This window comes from Neltuma alba, unplaced genomic scaffold (assembly GCF_004799145.2).
Source record: "Neltuma alba isolate B1F8T4 unplaced genomic scaffold, ASM479914v2 tig00010659_pilon, whole genome shotgun sequence".
NCBI lineage: Eukaryota > Viridiplantae > Streptophyta > Magnoliopsida > Fabales > Fabaceae > Neltuma > Neltuma alba.
Genome location: NW_021635504.1, coordinates 97,654 through 121,286, shown reverse-complemented (window position 1 = coordinate 121,286; position 23,633 = coordinate 97,654). Strand labels below are relative to the sequence as shown.

Genomic DNA, 23,633 nt, shown 5'->3' with positions numbered 1-23,633 from the left:
GGTGAAAATCATGGGCGCAAATAAAATTGGCATTTTTATATGATGAAAAATGTATTGGTAAGCAAGGCTTCATATAGACAAACTAATTTTGTATTTAATAAACAATACTCCCTCCGTTCCTTATTATAAGAGACATTTGATGTTTATGGTATGTTCCTATATATAAGAGACATTTAAAAGTTGTCTCTACTTTTTTGTGTTGATTTCTTATTTTACCCATATTTATTATCTCCAACTCGCACTCTCTCTCCCTCCCACTTCTCTTTCTTTTAATATTTTAATTGTTCTCTCTCATGCTCTCTTTCCTTATTAATGAGGGCATTTTTGGAAAACAAATTATACTTTTTACACATTAATTGTTCTTAACTAATTTTAACTATTTTTTTGATCAACGTATTTCGATTATTTGTCTCTTATAATAAAGAACGGAGGGAGTAGTATTCAATTATTCATATATCACGCCCTTTATCGCATTTTTTGAGAGTGCATGTGTCTCATGTTTATAGTATTCAACTATTCATATAACTTTACTAAAAAATCATACACAAAATCTTGGAAATATTTCCGGTTATTTGTCATATGTTGACAAACATTACCTGATATGCAAGGTTTATTGGCTTTGAGCTTTTTTAATTATATATATTTTTGATGATCATGTAATGAAAATAAAGATAGTTAATTAGTTAATTAGTTAATGAAATGTCTCCGCCTTCCTTCTTCTTTTATTTTGCAATCAAAATTAAATGAAAACTTCTTCCCAGCAATTACATATATACAAGTTTTACACAGCCAAATATCATCATCCCCCACTTTGAACCAACAAAAATTAACGATCAAAATTCAAAACGTACAAAAATAATTATTAATCTCATGAGAAAACATCATTAACATGAGCACATCTAATAAATTCTCTATCTGTTTTTTTTCTTTTCTTGCGCCCTTTTCTCCTATGAAATCAACAAAATGTGATGGACGTGTTCAAAATCAAAATCACCTGACGCCAGCAACCCAATTTTCCATTAAACGACAGTGAATGGGGCAGTGACGACATTGGCTACTTCAAGATTTTGACCATTCTAATAACAATATATACACATTTTGAAACAAAACGTCAAACAAGCCGCCTTCAAACGACAATACAGCAAGATAAACCCAACTTAATTCCCCGGATTTTCATGACGTGCCCGGTGATTTCTCTCAAGAAGTCCCTCAAGAATCACTTTCTTCTTGTAAAACTCGGAATCCAAATACAAGTCATTTGAATCTGCATTCAATTTTTTTATTGCGTCGTTTTCATCGGCCCTTCTCATTCGTGGGAACAAATACAACCACGCGGAAGTGCAGAGAATAGCACATAAACGACCCCACACTGCCAGTATAACCAAAGTCACCAGAACAGCTGACAAGCCCAACGCAGAGTCGTATGACTCGCGTCTCCTTGCGTTTCTCGACCGCGCAGCCTTGTTCAAAGTCGTTTGACCCTGCCTTGGAACGGAAGACGACGAATGACTCTGTCGTCGTTTTGAAGCAGGCAAATAGACAGAGTGTGATACGGCTGGGACTGAGCTGCTTTCTTCACGCGCGTCCTCTTTAGGTGAAGCCACGTGAGACAAGCCATTCTCATTTTCTGGGTTTCGCTTTGCTCTTTCCCGTTGCCTTGTCTAAAACCAAAGCACAAGAAAGATCTGAGCTTTCTGGTTTTTTTTTTTTAAAAAAATCTCTTCCATGGTTCTGGTGGCCTAATAATCCTAATTAAGCAGGTATTTGCAAGTGAACAAAATTAAACATACCTGGGGAAGTGTCTGATCGGGTGTGACAGGGACCACCGGAGGTCTCTGACGTGGTGATTGTGGATTGGTTGCTGGAGTTTGAGATTTCATTAGAGGTTTCTGATTGTTTGACCTTGACTTCGACGTCGGCCTGAACAACTTCTTCCACCTCCATTTCTGAGAATGAACTCGATGAGCTCTGCGTTCCTTGTCATCAGGCAAAGAGGCATCCAACGGCACCGTTTTGGAGTCTGACTTCTTTCGAACCCTTCGCCATGAAAACTCAGATTCTCTGATGGAGGTTTCATCGTGGGAAAAAGACCCAAAGCAGCAGAGGAAAAGAGAGGATTTAGGTTTGGATTTATGGGGTTTGGCCATGGAGAAAGAGAGAGACTAGGAATAGAAGAACATGATGACGATGAAGGACTTTGAGAATGGAAATGGATTGCATATATGAGAGCATCATTAAAATAAGAAGAAACAAAAGGGTTTAAGGATCTGATTAATTAATTTATGGAAATAAATATAAAGATATAGTATTGGTTTGATTGAAACAACCATGGTTTGGCAAAAAGACTTGGACTTCGTCTATCAGCCTCCAGTCCTTACACGTTTGCCCCTTCCTCACGTTTCCAACATTCATAAATATAACTCAAGGAGACAAGGATTAATATATTATACTAAGATTAGACTGGCTTCGCTTAGTTACAATACAACAAAATGATTTGTTTTAGTTTGCACAAAAATTAAGATATTAAATATATATTATTAATATTACCTTTTGTTTATTTACAAGAAACAGGTGAAGATTAAATTTTTTATATAATTATCTGATATCCAATACTACTAGGTCTAGGTGATACTCGAACATTGTTAGAGATAGTTTCTAAAAGTATTTTTTGCGTTAATTAGTATGCAAAGCATCATCCACCATGCTATTTTCTAATTGCATCTAATACCCTAATTTTATTGATGGTACGCTCTAATGTTATTTTTTGGTGCTAGATATTTTTAGCTCATTCATTCATGTGCCCCCAACTCTAAATAAGATTAGGATATATTGGATATAAATTGACAATAATATTATGGAGTGTTGGACGCCTGGATGCACTGAAAAAATAGTATTAGTGTGTTAAATGCTTCATAAATAACATTAAAGTAATGGATATTATGAGAAAAAATACTAGGATGTTGAATGTCACTTTACCCTTAATTAATTGTCATTCTTTTCTTTTCTTTTTTTCACGAAAAAGTTTAGGTGAATTGGGTTTTGAAAACTCATCAAGGTTAGTGTGTTAAACTCACATCGACAATAGAATTCAAATTCACAAGCTTGTGACTTATAAGCCGACTCTTTATTTGTAACATCCTAACTTTTTTTATTCCCAAGACTAAAGTAAATTTATTAGTAAATTTTTATTAGCATCAATTTAATAAAAGTTAAAAATATATATATAAATAATTAAAATAATTATAATCATATGTATGCTTGTATATGTCAACTATATATATATATATGAATCGATGAATACAATAACAAATTTGAGAAATCCCACATAGACAAGCTGATAAGAAAATGGGGCTCTGCGAGCCCAAATATAGTGGTAGTGTGGGGAATTAAAAACAAGTTAAATAATTTTTGCACATAACTGAGACAGTCTCAATAAAGTGTATGTACGAATTCATAAGCCATTGGATTGGGATGAAATTTGGTCTGTTAGGACATCTAGCTCATCAATTTCAACAATTGGATGATTGATTAGATCTCTAAGGTAAGATTTATTAGGTATGCATTAAACTCTTTTTTTCAAATTTTGTAGATAACCCTAAGTAGTAAGTTATTCTTTTTGAATTTGTTCACTGTTATATCGAGCCAAAATTTGAAAAATAGACTCAAGACATCCAATACGTTAATTTCAATGATTAGATTAATAATTAAATTTTTGTAGTGAGAATAATTTAACTCATATTAAATCCATTTCTCTTATTTCTTCGAAAATAGAACAGAGGCTATAAATTGAAATTTTTTTCCTAGGTTATGAATCAATTGTAATTGATGATTCTCGTATGATATAATCTATTAATTGAAAGATAATACAAGCTAAAGAAACTTAGGAATAAAATCTAAATCATGGTATTCCTATTCTTACTCCAAACCTTAGAAAAATTGTACAAGCTAGAATTATGAGTAATAATTCAAAAACCTTAAAGAGAGAGTTATGGATTGAAATTTAATATATAGCTTACCTATGAGATACTGTAATAATGTATATTTTTTGTTTGTAAATCTGAAATTTGGTTTGTCGATTCCAAGTTCAGGGTCTTAATTTTTAACTCATAAGTACTTGTTAAACACCAAGTAACGTAAATTCTTACTTGTTTCCCCTATTGATTCCTCTATGAGTAGTTTTTAATTAAATTGAACATTTTAGGATAGATCTTGAATAATATAGAATAGAAAAACTGTCTTGAAATTATGAAAATTTTTTAGAAATTTGGAACATGCCTGGTGGGAGTGATTTGTGAAAAAGGAATTAATTATTAGAACTTTAGGACTGGATAGAAGTCCGATTAATGATTTTTGGATGAAATTACAGAACTGTGGCATATGATGTAGTTTGTGCCAACGAAGTATCCAAGCTATTGTTTTATTTGATTGGATTTTATATGGCAACATGAGTTTTTGGAATGGTATATTTCTGTCTTGATTACTTGAGAATACTATTGTATGGTATGATATAAATTATCTGAAGTGGTTAAACTATGTTTTGAATCTTATGTGATACATGTTCTTATGATACCCGATGACGATTGAGAAATGCCATGGTGATAATTAATTGGTTTAACACTCATGGGAGGTGTTATAATGGAGACTGATATACATATATTACCATGTGGTTTGCCTTCATAGGGCGCATTATGGTTGACTCTTTAGAGAGGGCAGTATCCCTCGAGGGCAACATCTCCGCTAGGAAACTGAGCAGTAAACCCATTAGGGCAGCATCCCTCTTTTCTGGAGGAAGCCATGGCGTGCATGTACTTTGCCGACTTTGGCTAGTCCGCATCACACGTGTGGAAAGCTTATGAGAGTCAACAATCATGTCATTAGGACTCAGCCTATGGGTTCAAGTCGGCAAGTATAAAAAGGATATAAGGCAGGAATTGAATGATTAGTAATGGATAATGAATGATGAGTAAAACATGCACATATGCTGATATTTCCTTTAGCTCATATGTTTGTGATATTTGTTTTCTGTTATGTGATAATAATATGTTAATGATTGTTTAAATTATTAGTCTCACCTGGAGCCTCTGAGGGGTGTTGGTAGGTGAAGTAGGTGGGTATTTTCGTTACTGAGTCAATAGTCTCACTCCATTACTTCTACCATTTTTAGGTAATAGTATAGGAGTCACAATGGGAAAAGAACCGGAGATGTGAGGTCATCTTCATTGGTGATCACCCCTCGAACTTTGGTATATTCAATCATTATTTATTTGCCACCTAGGACATCATTATGCATCTCTTTTTATATTCTCCATGTTAAAACTATTAATATGTCTTTAATTATAAATTTTCTTTTGAAAGCCTTAAGGGCAGTGGATCCATCATCGAATATTTCTGAAGAGTTCTTAGAAATAAGCTAAATTTAGTTTTGTTATATTACTTGTCACATACAAACTGTGTCAATTAGGTTCATGGAAGACTTTTTATAACCATGTTAGGAGTAACCTCCTAATATGGTTATGCGCAACGAGTAGTTATAATTCTTTTATAACCATGATATGTTATACTGTTGGCTGGTTGATAAACTCAATTATTTTTATATATTTTGATATTTTTTATATGGGTTTTGTCAACTTAATTAGTCTTTTTTGCCTTAATTGATTGTTAATTAATTTAACATGTTTTATTTTGAATTATTATTTTATAGGGGCAAAATTGTCATATTTTAGTTTAATTGTGACTAATTGATTTTTAAGGACAATTAATGCTAACTTATTCTTGAATTTTGATTGCAGGTTTTTGAAGATTTAAAAATAAAAAGAGAAAAAAGAAAAGCAAAAAAAATAAATTAAAAAAAAAAGAAAAAAGAATAGTAAAAGGGGAGAGCACTGGTTGTCTTATCTTTTTATATTATGGTTATATGACAAAGAGTAAAGAAATCTGGAACAATTTTAATAACTCACTTTCTTTTATCAACATGGTAATGATGTTGATATTTCTTATTTGTGTTAAGTGTGGCAAACTTCTATATAAAGTGTTACATTATCAATATGACTAACTCTTGTTAGTATTATCATTCATTTCTTATAGATATATAGTAGTTAGTATTCTTTTATTTGTATATTCTATTAAAACATAAGACAAATATTTTTCATTTGGGAAAGTAACATTAATTCCATTTCATTTTATTGAAATTGTGTAACGATTTGTTAATATCTTTTTTTGAAAGAATAAAGTACACCAGACAATTCTCTGATTTATTAATCAAATTAGATAATGTAATCAAACTAAATACTTTTTTGTTGCGTAAAATTATGTAGTTAATATACTCCTCCGGTCCTAATTATAAGACCCAATTGACTTATTTGAGGAGATTAAGGAAGTAAGTTAAGTTGGTTATTTATAATAAATAAGTATTGTCATTCCTAAAATATCCTTGCTAATGGCTAAAACTATCATTATTAGAAGGATTATCTTGGAAAAAAATACATAAATATAAGAGACAAAATGGATTGGGTCTTATAATTAGGACCAAATAAAAAGTCAAATTGGGTCTTATAATAAGGACCGGAGGAGTACAATCTTTATCAGTTTATCGTGACATGAAAATTAGAATAGTTTCAGATGCAAGGTGAACATTAAGTTAATTAATTATTCTTGTAATCCTATTAAGAGTAAAATTGTACTACCTTTAGTCCTTAATATAAGACCATGTTTGACTTTTATTTTGATCCTAAATATAATATCCCAATCTATTTTGTCTCTCATATTTATCCATTTTTTCTAAAATACTCCTTCTAATAATGATAGTTCTAACCAATACACTTGATTAGCAATAATATTTTAGAAAATACAATATCTACTTATTACAAATAACTAACTTAATTTATTTTCTTAATCTCTTCAAATTAGTCAACTAATTCTTATAATTAGGATTAGAGTTAGTAGTACTTTTATATTATGAAAAGGTTTACTTTTTAACGAAACATATAAGTTTAGATGGGAGAAGTTTACTCTGCGCATATTAAAATTTTAGGAGAGATTGACGTAATCCTTGAAATAAAAAAATTGTAATGTAATCTCACTAAGGTCAAAGGAAGGTTATTGGCGTATATATATCAATTGGCAATTTTATTAAGGGGTTAATTTTGAATATTCCCCATGGTCTACGTGCATGCCTTAAGTCTTAAGTTGTCCTTATTTTATTTTTATTTTTCATTGATAAAATATATAGAAGAATCATGTGATGCAAAAAATATATTAATTATATTCTGCAAATTGTTTAAGTATTTCCAAATATCTTCCATCAGATGATTTTTCTTGGACGACAGAATCCAATACTTATACGTAGCAAGAGACACAAAGAATAGACTAAATATGTTTTTAACAAAAAAAGTCAGAGATAATATTAGAAACTAAAACGAAAACATAGGAAGAATGTCTATTTATTGATAACACATATCAAAGAGATATCTAATGCAAATAAATATAAATGATATATTTTAGAAAAATAAAGATATTAACTAATTTTCTTAATATATATTAATTGATATATAAATGAAGTATTTAAATTTTTTGTATGAAAAAAATAATGGAAGGAGGTCCCGCCATTCATAGTATGAGTTTGTGCTTGTTTTTCTCAACCTGAACTGTCATGGGATGACCACATAAAGGCCATGCGTATTACTTATCTATATATTCATGATTAAGCAAACTAAATCCCCTTTTTAAGAAGTTCGCAACCCTCGGACGGACCTCTTACCGCTATCGGGCAACTTGCCTCCACTAACAAAATGCTAAAATTATATATAAATAATTTTTTCCTTGAAAAAAATTACACATGATTTCCTTAGAAATTTTCATTTTTCCCCACCCCCAAAGATATCTTTGAACCCCCATGCATTTATTTTAAAAATATATATTGACTTTAGAAGTCATTTTGCACCATTCCACACTCTAAAAAAAAAAAAAAAACCCAAACAATTGCACAATCACTACCTTATTAATGGTACGTTTGGTTCCATTAAAACCCCCAGCCAAATCATTCCATCAAAAAAGAGAAGGAATGTAAATTATTTTATAACATTTTACTGTTAAGGGTAAAATAATATATTATTATATCTTTTTATTTTTGCTATGTATAGGTAACCCCATGTTAGAAGTAGTTCTATTTGAAGTACTATTAGATACTAAATATGGACACTTATCTCAGCGGGGATTTAAACCTTAGCTTGTCACGTTGTAAAGAACTAATTCTTACCGTTAGAACCAACCTCTGTCGGTTGTAATTATATATATTTTAATTTTTTACTTTTAGTATAAATATCCTTCTATTGTGGATGATTTTATTTGAGATACTGTCAGACATTAAATATTGATATTTTTTCTAACAAAGATTTAAACCGTAGTTTATCACGTTACAAGAGAATAATTTTTTTGGGCTAAGCCCAACTCCACGCCCTTGGTATAATTATGTGGTGTTGATGTTGGTGCAAAACAGGGACTGTACACTTCGAAGTTAGAAGTCGGAAGACCAGTCCCATTACATATTAGCAACAAAGGCCCGGGTGGAATAAAATCAGGCCGACTACTATGAGGCCTAACATCCCTTTGAACAAAGTCAGAACTCTTAATGGGCTGATCCACCAAAACGGCCAAGCTCGCCAAATACTTCTCTAATCCTTAATATAAAACTTATTTAACTAATTTAATTAGATTAAAAAAATTAAATAAATTAGTTAATTATAAGACATGTGACCATTTTTTCTAAAATACCATAATCATTTTTTTAGTACCTCATCTTCCACTCCTACTTGATTATGGTTGAGGGAGTATCCACATGGGTAATTTAAAAAAAATTAATAAATATGAGAAATGCGTCTTATATTTAGGACCAAAACCAACTCAATAATTAGGTCTTATATTAAGAATCGGGAGAGTATATCATTATGGGTCGGTGATTAATAATGTAAGTAGGGAAGTATATGCAATTAAGTACTGTCTCCATTCCTTATTATAAGATCATTTTAACTAAATTATGATATTTAAAAAAAATTAAAATTAGTTAAAAGAAATAAATATGTAGCAAATACAATTTTTTTCAAATATACCCCTACATATAAATGGATAAATGTGAGAGAGTAATAATGAGATAAATGAAGAAAGAAAATGTGTTAGATGCATTAAATTAGGGGTAAGATAGGTAATAATATATTAAATACTCAGCCAAATTCAAAAAAATCTTGCAAAAAGGGATAGATCCATTAAAAAATTAAATCTTATAATAAGAGATGAAAGCAGTAACAAATATGCTGGATTAATTGTTAGGGATGTGACTGGGGAGGTTTAATTTGGGAGGTAGCAGGGAAGGCTTTAACTACAGAGTGGGGATGGCTCAGTCCAAATGCAAATAGGAGCACTCTAATTTTGCTACTTTCCCATCTACTCTTTTTCATTATTGCTTTCATGCGTCTGCCTCGTTTTTAGGATGACGCCAATTATGGGGGTGTTTGGATAGAAACCAAACCATGGTTTCAGAAGTGTTTTTACGGATTACGAAGTAAATATGTGGAAGAGATTATCTCGTTTTGCGGAAAAGTGCTTCTGAAACCATGGTTTTGGGTTTCCCAAACACCCCCTATAACTTCCTACTTACGAGTTACGAGCCCTAGCACTTTTTTTTTTTTTAAGTACAAGATTCCTCCTGATACTTTTAAGTATAAGATTTCTTTATATATTTACTTTATATACCGTAAAAATATTTTTAAAATTATAATTTAAGATTTACTCAAACACCTCCTTAATTTATTTTAAAAAAATATTTAAAAAAAGTACTAATAGAGATATTTAAAGTCTGAACGTTCAAGAGATGCTGCCCAACACGAAACGGATAGCTACATAGAGCAAGCTACAGTTTGACATGGTGGGCCCATCAAACCACGCCTCACTTATAATACCCAATAACTAGTACTTTTTGCCAACACCTCAGTCTTTGTTTGCTTGGAAGGTTTTTAGAGATAGAGGAGAAGAAATTGTGTTTGGTTCAAAAAAATAAAGAAAAAGGGAGGGAAAAAATATTATCTTTTAGTGTTCTCCTCTCCTCCTTTTGCTCCTCTCCAAATTTAGAATTTTTTTGGAAGGAAAAAAATATTATCTCTTATCCTAATTAAATTACCCATGGTAGTTTTTGAATTTTCAAGGTTCTTCTTTCTAGTAAAAACTTTTTTTATTCTTTGCCTCTTTTTTTTTCAATCTCTGCTATTCTTTTATGGATTTTTTTTACTCCTCAAAGATTTTTTTTTTACATATTTTCTTTCGCTGATTTTCTTATCTTCCACGCTCTTTACCATTAATCTTTCCCATTTTTCCCCTTACCTAATCTCTCACCTCATTCATCTTATCATTATTATCAGGATTTTATTCATTTATTCTGTATAAAACTATTTTTTATTGGTTTATATGAGTTAAAGTCACTGAGATCTATTAAAATGATATTATCAATCACCAAATTTATTAATGTGTGTGTTTATATATACCTATTCTAATTTAATTTCATTTTTTTATACAAAACTTTGTGTATTACTCCCTCCGTTCCTTATTATAAGAGACATTTGATGCTTATGACATGTTCCTATATATAAGAGACACTTACAAGTTGTCTCTACTTTTTTGTGTTGATTTACTATTTTACCCATATTTATTATCTCCAACTCACACTCTCTCTCCCTCCCACTTCTCTTTCTTTTAATAATTTAATTGTTCTCTCTCATGCTCTCTCTCCTTATTAATGAGGGCATTTTTGAAAAAAAAAATTATACTTTTTACACATTAATTGTTCTTAACTAATTTTAACTGTTTTTTTATCAACGTACTTCGATTATTTGTCTCTTATAATAAAGAACGGAGGGAGTATCTAATTAAGTATGTGAAATTGTGCACATTATATAATTAAGGATGGAAAAATTTAAAACTTGTAGCATAAATTTATTTATAATTTATATAATATATATGCTAAATATTATAATATATTTTTATGATTGACACTTATTTTAATATATGATTATTTATAATCTATTTGTTATGTTTCAAGATACCTGGTTTCTTTTTTTATATTCACAAATTAAAAAATAATAATTATGATATAAATATCGTAATAAAATAATAAAGAAGTTTAAATAAAAAGATACATATATATTTGTTAACTTAAAATTAACTTCCCTCCATTCTCCTCTTAAACTAAATAAAAAATCTCCCCTGCACTTTCTTTTCTTCTTATCAAATAAAACTCATTACCTCCCTCCCCCTCCTCTCTCTCTCCTTAATTTACCTCCCTCCTCCTCCTATCTATTGAACCAAACAAAGCCTAAGTTTATAGCTATGGATATTTTAATTTTCTTTATTTATTTCACATATAAGTAAGTCCTTACCCCGCTCATGATGACGACGTGTGACCGCTTCCAACCCCATTATTTTTTGTCGTCACCTGGCCAACCTCTGTTTCCCACAATGCTTGTATCGGCTTTGCGCGCCGGCAACCAAACTAGAGAAAATTAAATCTGGGGAAGAATAAGGAACGTAATTAGAGATGACGAGAGGAGAATATCAGTGTGAAACGGAAACCCATGTTTTGATGTTTCCATTGCCTGCTCAAGGTCACGTCAACTGTATGCTTCAACTGGCGGAGCTTCTGGTTCTCTCCGACGTCCATGTCACCTTTCTCAACACAGAGCACGTCCACCACCGCCTCCTTCGTTTCGCCGATGTCCCTTCTCGTTTAGCAGCCTATCCCACTCTCCACTTTGAGACTTTCTCCGACGGACTTCCCTCCGACGACCCCCGACACGGAGACAATTTAGGCGAACATATCAAACAGGTGAATTTGACCGCTCTGCCTCAGTTGAGGGAGATATGCATGGAAGATTCTGGAAAGCCTAGGTTCAGCTGTATCGTTGGAGATGGCATCTTTGGACGCCTCACCTACGAACTAGGACAAGAACTCGGGATTCCGGTAGTTTATTTCCGTACCGTTAGTGCTTGCAGTTTTTGGGCTTATTTTTGCGCTCCGAGGCTACTTGAATGCAACGAACTTCCTATTCGAGGTATGTATTCCTTCTGTTCCGGATTTAGTCAGATTCAGAAGTGAACTTTTTGAATGATCTGATATTAACAAGGGGTAAGATTGAAGGTGAAGACGACATGGATCGCATGATAACCAGTATCCCTGGTATGGAAAACTTGGTTCGATGTCGGGATCTCCCCAGTTTCTTTCGAGGAACACATAACGGTAACCTTCCTCTAGAACCTGTGGTGTTCGAGACCCATCAATCGCTGCGAGGACAAGCTCTGATTTTAAACACATTTGAAGACTTAGAAGGCCCGGTCCTCTCCAAGATTCGCCTTCACTTTCCCAGACTCTACGCCCTCGGCCCTCTCCACGCACACCTTACCTCCAGAAAAGCCGCCAAAACGATGTCGTCGGAGGAGAAACCGGCAGCTTCCTTCATCAGCAGTCTCTGGGAAGTGGATAGAAGCTGCATGACGTGGCTCGACGCTCAGCCACCTAAATCGGTGATATATGTGAGCTTCGGAAGCATAACCACAATCTCGAGAGATATGCTCATGGAGATATGGTACGGTTTAGTGAACAGCAAGAAACGGTTCTTGTGGGTGATCCGACCCGACATGGTGGCAGAACAAGACGGGAAGGATCTGCCATTGGAGCTTGTGGAAGGGACGAAGGAGAGAGGGTGCATGGTGGGTTGGGCCCCACAACAGGATGTTCTTGCACACGCGGCGATTGGTGGGTTCATGACACACAGTGGATGGAACTCGACGTTGGAGGGCGTGGTAGCCAGCGTTCCGATGATATGCTGGCCATACTTTGCAGACCAGCAGATAAACAGCAGATATGTGAGTGAGGTGTGGAAGATAGGGTTAGATATGAAGGACACGTGTGATAGGAAAGTTGTGGAGAAGATGGTAAATGATGTGATGGAGGAGAGGAGGGAGGAGTTTGAGAAATCAACGCAAGCTATGGCCAACTTGGCCAAAACGAGTGTACGAGAAGGTGGATCTTCCTACTCTGATTTTGACCGTTTGGTTGAGTTCTTGAAATTACTTGGTACTCGGCAAAAGCAAAGTTGACGGCGGAGAATCTTTCTTGTTTCCTTCTTCGGCCATGGATGGACTTTCATGGCCGATTCTTCTTCCACTTTGTGAAGTTATCACTTCATACTACCCTGATTATGATTTATAATTTATAATTTATAAATAAATTGTTATAATTAAGGTCAAAAATAGTATTTATTACGATTCTTAGTGGCGTAGGCCTAGAACCTAATAGTAGTTGCGATGCTTTAATTGTTTGTAGGACTTTGTGTATAAATGAATAAATAATGTGTGTGACCCCAAAGTAGCTAATGAAAGTTTTAGAATTAAACACCCTATGCCAGCCAAACTGAGAACGTTTACAATAAATTCAAGGTGACATCAATTGGCGCCTAATGACTCTAATATAATTGATTCTAATAAGGGGATATTTATTATAACTAAGCTTAGGAAAAAAAGTCACATCATTTAGTAGCAATTATAAAACTGTTACAGAAAATACAATTAGTAAAGTCATACTCGTCTTTTCCTTCCCTGCGTTCTCACGGGCAAAACTTTAATTAATATGTGAGGAATTCAAAAAAATAAAAGTTAGTGGGGACAAAATCTGGGCATTTAATATAAATATTAACATTTCCTTAAAATATATTTTTAAATGTTTAATAAATTACTATATAAAGAAAAAATTTGATGAAAACTGAAAACTAAATAATTGGATTGAGATCCTGCTTATACGAACAAATAACACTCTTTTACATTAGGGAACCATACGAATCGATCCTGCTTATCAGGACAAGAGAAAGAATTTGATAATATTTTGATTACAGATTAGATTATTTAAAATTCTTGAGGTGAAAAAACAAAGATTATTTAAGATGCGTAATTAACATAAATGGTGCCTCTTTCATTAATGTAATTAAGGGCGGGGAGATGCAATAATTCTGGCTTAATTTGCAGCTATAGGGGTGAGGATTTTTTTAATAATTTCACCAAAAAGAAAATTTTATGCATTACTGAGCATACGAGTACGTGACAAGGCCAAAGTCATATACGAACAATTCATACAACAACAAAAAAGTCATATACTAAATTGGTTGAGACAGTTATTTAAGAATGAGTGGGTCAAACTAGGAATTAACTTAGAGTCAAACAATCATATTAGAATGATACAATGTAATTAAAAATAACAAAATACAGTAACATTAATAATCACTAATAATAAATACAAAGAAATACAACAATAGTTTAATTATAATAATAACAAAATATAACAACATTAAAAATTTTGATTTTTACAATTCCTTAATAATTAAAATTAATAATTATTGATACTAGAATCATAATTAAAATTCATTCAAAATTATAGTGATCAAGATATTAGCAGTTGAATGAGAAAAAATAGAATCAATAGCGATATAATCAGAACTAGTTCACACTGATTTTCATTACCCCTAGTTTGATACCGATTCAATTTTTAGCCAATTCAACATGCAAACCAGACTACTGGCCAGTTTGTTAGTTTAACCGATTAAACTAACCAATTCAGTCTGTCTTTTTTCCTTGTGGACAACAAAAAGTTACATCAATGATGAAACAAATTTAACATTTATGATGAAGAAAAAACAGAATAAAATATTATAAATATGGGAATGAAATGGAAGAAACATGGAACCAGAGAAGCAAAGATGTTTAGGAGGATATGTGCGTTTAATTTGTGTGTGTGAACATGAAATTTTACATCGACTTACACTTCGATTAGCCAAAGGGCTACCATTATATGATAGTTATGATATTTTAGTTATTCGATAATTTGACTCTTTTTCCCCCTGCCAATTAAAGTAAGTTGGCGCGAGTTGAGTCGGAAGACGCATATGCATATCGTCAAACCATTTTTTTTTCCCCGTCAGATGCGTGTCTTCAAAGGATACATGGAAATTAAGTAAAATAAGAAAAAGAAAAGAAAGTAATCCCAATTTAAGAATAAAAATTAAACACGAAAGAATATGTTGTTACTTTTCCTAAGAGACAAATTATAAGGGCCAAAATATTATTTAAGAATCTGTAAAATATTTTATTTTCTTAGAAAATTCATGTTTATAATCAATATAATATTTATTTTTAAATAAATATGTTTTACAGATTTATTTTAAAATCTTAGCCTTGTTTGGTTCTATTTTATTTTTTTTACGTTTTTTAAAAACAAATTTTAAGTAGTAAGTTTTTTAGAGAAAAAAATTAAAAATTTATACTGCTGTTGAAGGACTGTAAAAATTACGGATTTCCATCCTCTTTCTTTCCCTCCAGGGTCATCTTTTTTTCTTCACAACCATTAGATCAAACTCCAATAGTCCAGATTTAATATTTTATAACATTTTATAAAAATAAATATTATTATAAAAATAGGTAAATAAATTTAAACTGTTAAAATATAATATGAACAGTTCATTGCTACAAACTGTTAAAATAAAACAATTTTTTTTTGAATTTTTTTATTACAGTTGTGAACTATTCAGACTATATTTTAACAGTTTAAATTTATTTATTTATTTTTTAATAATATTATTTTTATAAAATGTTAAATTTAGATTATTGGAATTTTGTTTTAGTAGTTGCGTAGAGAAAAAAAAGATGGTGAAAGAAAAGAGAACGGGAAGGACAGAGGAGAGAATCCAAATGTGAAAATTACTTTGCCGACCAGCAGATAAACAGTAGGCATGTGAGTGAGGTGTGGAAGATAGGGTTAGATGGGAAGGACACGTGTGATAGGAACATTGTGGAGAAGATGGTGAATGATCTCATGGTGGAAAGAAGGCAAGAGTTTGAAAAATCGACACAGGCTTTGGCCGCTTTAGCCAAAACGAGGATACGAAAAGGTGGTTCTTCCTACTCTGATTTTGACCGTTTTGTTGGTTTCTTGAAGTCACTTAGCTGTCCTCGAAATTGACAGTTCTCATTGCGCGCGATGCCATGGAGATTTCTCCTTCCTGCAATATAATCCCGCTTCCTCCTGGGTGGGCCCCAATATTTCTTCTAATTCTTTGATAATCTCCTATGGGTTGGGACCCAACAATTAAAGTATTGTCATCCATTAGTTTGCAGTGTTCCCTTGCTATCAAAGTCACAGCAGATGATTTTAGGAGTATAAGTAACATCTTGGTTATACTACCTACCTCCAATTTTTAATATGAAAACTAAATAATTAATTTAAAAATTTTAAAAAAAATAGCTAATTGAGTCAGTTATAAAAAAAAAGTGTTGATTTACTTAAATTAACATTATTATAATCATATCTATATTAAAACTACACTTGAGTGAAAAATACTTTATAAATAATAAATATTTGTTTTAGAACACGTTATAAATTTAGGTGAGATATGGATATTTATTGAAAACCGCCGACAGACTCTCACATTTAGGATTAGAGGAAATATTATATATACTTACAAAAAAATAATTTTTTATGATCTTTTTGCATATTGTCTATCTTATCAATCAAGCACTTAACGCTGTGCAACAAACTACGTACTATATCGATAATTTCTAATCTTCATAAATTTCTTGTAAGAACTATTTTTTAGTAAGATTCTTCTAACAAAATTAAATACGAAGACTTCCGAGAATTCGACTCAACTATCATGGGCGGCGCTCTCATTAATATTGTGTATAAGCCCGATATTTCTCTGATAATTGGTGTGTAGAATAGAAGTAAAAACCGCTGGTCTCGTCCGTCTAGTTTAACTCAAGGGGGTCCAGTTCAGCTCAATTCGGTTCAAATAAACAATATGATAAAAGTGGATCAGACTGGATCAAACTAGCTGGTTTGGCTGAATTGGGTTCAAAACTAACAGGTCAGACTACTAAGTGATACATTTAAAAAACTTTGTCTAATTTAGAATGTTGTTTTTTTTATTGTTATTTAATATTGTTAGAAAGTTTTATGGACCTATAATTAAGTCTCAATATTTTGGGATAATTTCTATATGATTATAGGTTTTTTTTATTATGCTAATTGTGTTTATTAATATAAAATATTGATTCCACAAAGAAAAATTGAAAAATAAAGGAAAATTAAGGTTCTGGACCAATCCAAAGAGTTCGGTGGACCAAGTCCAATGCAACTTGAACTTAGGTCACTGTTGGACTGGACTAGACTGGACCATAGACTGCCAGATCTAACTTGACTAAAAGTTAAACTAGAGTTTGAGTTGGATTTTAGTACGATGGAGTCTATCTATTGTGCAACCCTAGCGCAAAATATGGCCTTTGATGCCTCGCTTTCTAATGCTTCAATATATTTTTCATTTCTTTTTTTTACTTGATTATTATATTCCATATAAAAAGAGCAATATTTTGATATTTTCACAATCATGAAATGGCATTTTTTAAATTTTATATATTTTTTTTAAAAATAAAATTGTACGATTTTAGATCATTATTTGTCGTCTAAGAAAAATGGCCTTCAATAATAGCATAAATGGTTAAAAATGCTCCTTCTTTTTTTACCACTTTAAAAACGTTTCTTCAGATGCTTCCTTGCAAGTGTTTTATTGTTCTCTTTTTTTTGGATACAGAGTGTGTTATTGATCTCTAGATACAGAGCTGAGAGAACACCGACGCTGGATTCCGTCCATTGATCTATGCCTTAATTGGAACTTCTATATATGATTTTTTTTGTCAAATATATTATGAAATTATTAGAGTCTTTTTATTAATTTTATTTTTTTTAATAAGATAGCAAATTATATTATACTCCTCTGATACTTATATGGGACCCAATTATTAAGTTGATTTTGATCATAAATATAAACTCATTTCTCATATTTATCAATTGTCTCTAATTACCTATATGGATACTTCCTCAACTATAATTAAGTAGAAGAGGGATATGGGATATTAAGAAAGATGATTATGTGTTTTTTAGAAAAAATATGTCACATTTTTTATAATTAACTAACTTACCTAACTTTCTTAATCTAATCAAATAGTTAAATGAGTTTTATAATAAGTATCGGAGGAGTATGAAAAAAGAAAACACATAAGGACTAGTATATATATTGGAAAGGAGAATACATTACGCGCCTACTAGTATTTCCTTTTGTCCCCATTATAAGGCATCTCTTAGAAGTAATTTTCGGACTTAAATTTGAGTCACCAAAACAGCCACATTGATTACTTTTTTCCCCTCATTTTACTCTTGGTGCTAGTTGAAGTTTAGAAATTGGAATAATTAAATCACACCCTTTAAACAGGACAAAATTGAAAATTTTATTAATTTGGAATAATTTAATGACTTAACTGTTATTCTTACCCTATGCTTAGTATAAAGAAATTGGAAGAGTCAGCTGGGGAAATGAGAAAAAATTAATAAGCTTGACTTTAAAAATTGAAAAAAAATAGAATTATATCTTTCATGTTATTTTATAAGCTCACTTTTTCAATTTTTTAAATGCAACTCATTAAAAATTTTTATGCTTTCCATTTCCTTGGTTGGAAATAGCTAGAATAAGAATAAATGAGTAGAAAATTAACAAGATAATAGTAATAACTATTTAGACTACCATTATAATTGAGAAAATCCTAAAAAATACTTTTAAAATTTTAAAATCTCAAATAAAAAATAACTATGAAAACATGTTGTTATTTTTTTTTAAATATTGTCAATTATTATTAAAGTGTAGTAAATAAGATTGATATAAAATTTTAAAATCTAAAGATTTTTTTTAAAAAAATTCTAGCCGGTTAATTAATCTGGCGGCCGCTAGTAGGCGCGCCCCATTCACATAAATGAAGGGACATTTATAAGTTAATTATGTTGAGTTATGAAAGGACACTCTAATCATGTTTGGCCTGGTTATAATTTCTTGTTTCATATGTGCTCTTTATTATTTTGAAAGGTATTTGGGTAAAATCTACATATTTTAAAAGTACTTTTATATATAACGAAATAAATATATAAAAAAATTATTTCGTTTTACGAAAAATATTTTTTAAAACCTTATTTGCGTTGCTAAACACTCCATTTACTCCAAGAAAATTCTTAGGGCCCAGGCTGAGCAAATAACCCAGAGTTAGATTTTCATTAAAAAATGTTTACATTCAGTGTCACGGATTTCTTTGAACATAGGATTCTCTTCATATGATTATAGGTATTAAAAAATACCGATTTCCTTATTTCTGTCAATGTCTGAATGACAGTACGGTGACGCGGGCCAATTTGTCAATCACATGCACATCTCGAAAGCCTCAGAGAAACACATCCAAGATCCAGGAGTCACATGGGGCGGGCGAATTGTTTGACCACGTTGGTTAGAGCTTCATAGCAAAATCAAGCTGAGAACCCCATGCTTTGGAACATCCTAGAAAACCATTAATTCAGGTTCAGTTCCGAGAAAATGACATATTGCTACTCGTCTTCGGATTCTTGATACAAAACATATTTGATTAATTTAATTAGATTAAAAAAATTAGATAAGTTAGTTAACTATAAAAAATATAAGATATTTTTTCTAAAATATTATAATCATCTTTTTAATATCTTCTCTCTCTTTTTTATGATTATAGTTGAGAAAGTATTTATAAAAATAATTAAAAAAATTAATAAATATGATAAATAAATTTTATATTAAAACATAAAATAACTCGATAATTATATCCTATATTTTACATCGAAGGAGTATATATCTAATTCCCGCCGGCGACATCGGAGACAGAGGAGAAGAAACCAAATAGTGACGGACATGGGAGGAGAAGATCAACAATACCGTGAAAGTGAAACCCATGTTTTGATCCTTCCTTGTCCAGCTCAGGGTCACGTGACCTGTATGCTTCAACTCGCCGAGCTTCTGGCTCTCTCCCACATCCATGTCACCTTTCTCAACACAGAACACATCCACCACCGTCTCCTCCGTTTCGCCGACCTCCCTTCTCGTTTCGCCTCCCATCCCACTCTCCACTTTGAGACTTTCTCCGACGGCCTTCCCGCCGACGACCCCCGACGAGGAGATAACCTAGTAGAACACATCAAACAGGTGAATTTGCACGCCAAACCTCAGTTGAGGCAGATATGCTTGGAACCTTCTGGGAAACCCAGGTTCAGTTGTATTATCGGAGATGGCATCTTTGGACGCCTCACCAACGAACTGGGAGAAGAGCTTGGGATACCTGTCGTTTATTTTCGCACTTGCAGTGCTTGCTGCTTTTGGGCTTATTTTTCTGCTCCTAGGCTATTTGACTGCAATGAACTCCCCATTCAAGGTATACATTTTATCTAATCTTTCTAGTCTTCGTTTTTTCCCCTTTCTTTTGATGAGCATAATGTTCAATACAAACCTGACAATACCTTTACCTCTCCAAATTAAAAGATTTCAAGTTAACACTGTGTGAGATTTAAGGGGAAGAAGACTTGGATCGAATAATAACGAAGATCCCGGGAATGGAAAACTTGATTCGATGTCGAGATCTCCCAAGTTTCTTTAGAAGAACCCATAACGGCCAAGTTTATTTAGAATCTGTGCTGTTGGAGACCCAGCAATCGCTGCGAGCACAAGCTCTGATATTGAACACATTTGAAGACTTAGAAGGAGCGGTCCTCTCTCAGATGCGACTTCACTTCCCCAAACTCTACACCCTCGGCCCTCTCCACGCACACCTCAAATCCAGAAAGGCCTCCAAAACGGCGCCGTCAAAGGAACCGCCTCCTAATTCCATCATCACCAATAACAGTCTCTGGGAAGTAGATAGAAGTTGCATGGAGTGGCTCGACGCTCAGCCACCTAAATCGGTGATTTATGTGAGCTTCGGAAGCATAACCAGAGTCTCAAGAGATGATCTCCTGGAGATATGGCACGGTTTGGTGAACAGCAAGAAGCGGTTCCTGTGGGTGATCCGGCCCGACATGGTGATCGAAAAGGAAGGAAATGATCTGCCAGACGACCTAACGGAAGGGACGAAGGAGAGAGGCTGCATGGTGGGGTGGGCCCCGCAAAAGGAGGTGCTTGAACACGTGGCAGTTGGTGGGTTCATGACACACAGCGGATGGAACTCAACGTTGGAGAGTGCGGTGGCTGGAGTTCCGATGATATGCTGGCCTTACTTTGCCGACCAGCAGATAAACAGTAGGTATGTGAGTGAGGTGTGGAAGATAGGGTTAGATATGAAGGACGTGTGTGATAGGAAGGTGGTGGAGAAGATGGTGAATGATCTGATGGCTGATAGGAGGGAGGAGTTTGAGAAGTCGACGGAAACTGTGGCGGCGGTGGCCAAGGCGAGCGTGAGCGAAGGTGGATCCTCGTACTCTGAGTTTGACCGTTTTGTTCAGTTCTTGAAGTCATTGAGTTCTGGGAAATGAAGTTTTGTCTTTTTCATTGGAAAATTGGAGTTTTGTCGGCTCATTGGAGATTGGACTTTCCTAATTTCTTTGCTCCTTTTTCGTTCTGGGCTTAGCCCAAGGAAGAAGTGGATTGTTTTGTTTGTTCTTGACGAGTACAAATATAATCTTTGGCCCAAAAATAAAAGAGTTCATATCCAATTGATGCGTGATTCTTCTACTTCTGGATCCATACATAACGTATCTTTGTGGATTTGATTACTGGCAATTTTTCTGTATCATACTTTTTCGGGGGTATTTGGCAACCTCCAAACCATGGTTTCAGAAACATTTTTTTTCGTAAAACGAGGCAAATTCCTCCACATATTTACTTTGTAAACTGTAAAAGCACTTCTGAAATCATGGTTTGGTTTCTATCCAAACACCCCCTTCACCTTAGTAGTGTGCGTGTCTGTGTGATGAAATCAAGTTTTTCAAACGAGACAGAAGAAATCAGTTTATCAAGTTAGATAGTGAATATGGAATTGATGGGCGGAGCCAATTATTACTTTGAATTATTATTACTCCTCCGGTCCTTAATATAGGATCCATTTAACTAATTTGATTATATTAAGGAAGTTAGGTAAGTTAGTTAATTATGATATAAGTGACACATTTTTCCTAAAACACCATAATCATCTTTCTTAATACCTCCTGTCCCTCTTCTACTTGGTTATGGTTGAGGGAGTATTCATAGGAGTAATTTAGAGAAAATTGATAAATATGAGAAATAGGTCTTATATTTAGAACCAAAACCAACTCAAGAATTGGATTCTATATTAAGGACCGAAGGAGTATTATGAAGTAGTGCAGACTATGCACTTTTTCTTTTGGCCAGAGTATAGACTTAAAATATCACCTTTCAACAATATTGTTGCCATTTATTTGATAATAACCTTCAAAACAATGCAACGAGGAAAGAGTAGTTTAAGGCTATGTTTAGATGGAGGAAAAAAAGTGAGAAAATAACAGGAGATAATGAATACTGGGAAGGAAAACTTCCAAAAAAAGTATAAAAAAAATTACTATTTTGAAAAGTTTTTCCTTCTAGTAATTTTTTTCTCATCTAAACAAAGGATGAAGTGCCCTGTGAGTTTGACACGTAAATTTAAAATAGAGCCAAGGAAAAGAAAAGGCATGACATGACCATCCATATGATAATGCTGCATAAGCTTCCCAAATAAAAAAGCATGTGTTAATTATATAATGTGATCGATAAGCATTGCTTAGTATTATGATTAGTGGATGCTAAGCTCACTGAGGGCGAAACAAAACCATTATATGCCTTTTGAGAAACTGATGAACTAACCCACATTGGTATTATCCCCTAATTAAACAATATTAACATATCTTCTCCATAGTCCTCACCTTCTCAATCCAGCCCGGTATTAAGTAGATGCCCCACCTTGAATTTTCACAACCAAATGTGGAATTCAATTAAAATTAAAATAAATAAATTTATAGAAACAGTAAGTGGAGTTAATATGTACATATTTAAGACTATAATAATCGTTGTTGGGTCAGCTTCAAAACTGCCCGTTTATATTTCCGGTGCCTTGTGAGATAGAGTAGGTCTTGGAACTTTTATGGTCATGTTCCTCATTTGGGTAGCTCAATACTTTAATGGAGTTATTAGAATTCAGTTAGGCACCTTTTTCTAGCTGAAGTGTGACCCGGTGAGGTTGGTGAGATTTTGGATTAAACACACGAAATATATATATATAGTTTTTATTAATTAATATAGCTAAAGAATAAATAAGATAAGCAGGTTTGGTTCACCAGCTTAACCATGTGTGTCCCCCTAGTTAATTAAACACAAGTAACCACTTCAGTTTTTGAAACTTGGTCATCAGTGTGGTCACAGTGAGAGTCATCCATATTATTATATGCTGGTTTTTTATTCAAGACTCGGATGTCCCATAGCTCCATAGTCCCAGAATCTTCTTATTTATATTAATCTCGTAAATTTTAAAAAAAGAATATCAAAATTTTGATGAAATGGTAAAGCAAAAATAAATGAAACACGTGGAGGTCCTCCTGTATGGACCAGGGACATTAAAAAACCTAAACTCTTTGGTGGTCTGCTCACGGCATTATATATATATATATATATATATATATATATATATTTATATCAAGTATGACTAGTCACTTTCTCTCTTTTCCC

General features: G+C 32.9%; 3 protein-coding genes across 3 annotated transcripts; 2 read left to right on the top strand and 1 right to left on the bottom strand.

Moving 5' to 3' along the window:
• Positions 1-1,157: 1,157 nt before the first annotated feature.
• Positions 1,158-2,147, bottom strand: LOC114757965 (uncharacterized). The gene is made up of 2 exons (XM_028946948.1): positions 1,791-2,147; positions 1,158-1,661 (listed from the first exon to the last, which is right to left on the bottom strand). Exons 1-2 carry the CDS (start codon positions 2,145-2,147, stop codon positions 1,158-1,160), a joined length of 861 nt encoding a protein of 286 aa, XP_028802781.1.
• Positions 2,148-11,347: 9,200 nt separating this feature from the next.
• Positions 11,348-13,257, top strand: LOC114757962 (7-deoxyloganetic acid glucosyltransferase-like). Its single transcript, XM_028946945.1, has 2 exons — positions 11,348-12,092; positions 12,179-13,257. Exons 1-2 carry the CDS (start codon positions 11,579-11,581, stop codon positions 13,135-13,137), a joined length of 1,473 nt encoding a protein of 490 aa, XP_028802778.1. The 5' UTR covers positions 11,348-11,578; the 3' UTR covers positions 13,138-13,257.
• Positions 13,258-19,851: 6,594 nt separating this feature from the next.
• On the top strand, positions 19,852-21,589 carry LOC114757982 (7-deoxyloganetic acid glucosyltransferase-like). Its single transcript, XM_028946966.1, has 2 exons — positions 19,852-20,355; positions 20,493-21,589. The coding sequence occupies exons 1-2, from the start codon at positions 19,923-19,925 to the stop codon at positions 21,446-21,448; spliced, it is 1,389 nt and encodes a 462-aa protein (XP_028802799.1). The 5' UTR covers positions 19,852-19,922; the 3' UTR covers positions 21,449-21,589.
• Positions 21,590-23,633: the final 2,044 nt, after the last annotated feature.

Coding starts and splice junctions, on each gene's coding strand:
- LOC114757962 (XM_028946945.1), top strand. CDS start 11,579: ATGACGAGAGGAGAATATCAGTGTGAAACGGAAACCCATGTTTTGATG. Junction 12,093..12,178: donor CAACGAACTTCCTATTCGAG/GTATGTATTCCT, acceptor GTAAGATTGAAG/GTGAAGACGACATGGATCGC.
- LOC114757965 (XM_028946948.1), bottom strand. CDS start 2,147: ATGGCCAAACCCCATAAATCCAAACCTAAATCCTCTCTTTTCCTCTGC. Junction 1,662..1,790: donor CCGATCAGACACTTCCCCAG/GTATGTTTAATT, acceptor CTTTGGTTTTAG/ACAAGGCAACGGGAAAGAGC.
- LOC114757982 (XM_028946966.1), top strand. CDS start 19,923: ATGCTTCAACTCGCCGAGCTTCTGGCTCTCTCCCACATCCATGTCACC. Junction 20,356..20,492: donor CAATGAACTCCCCATTCAAG/GTATACATTTTA, acceptor GTGAGATTTAAG/GGGAAGAAGACTTGGATCGA.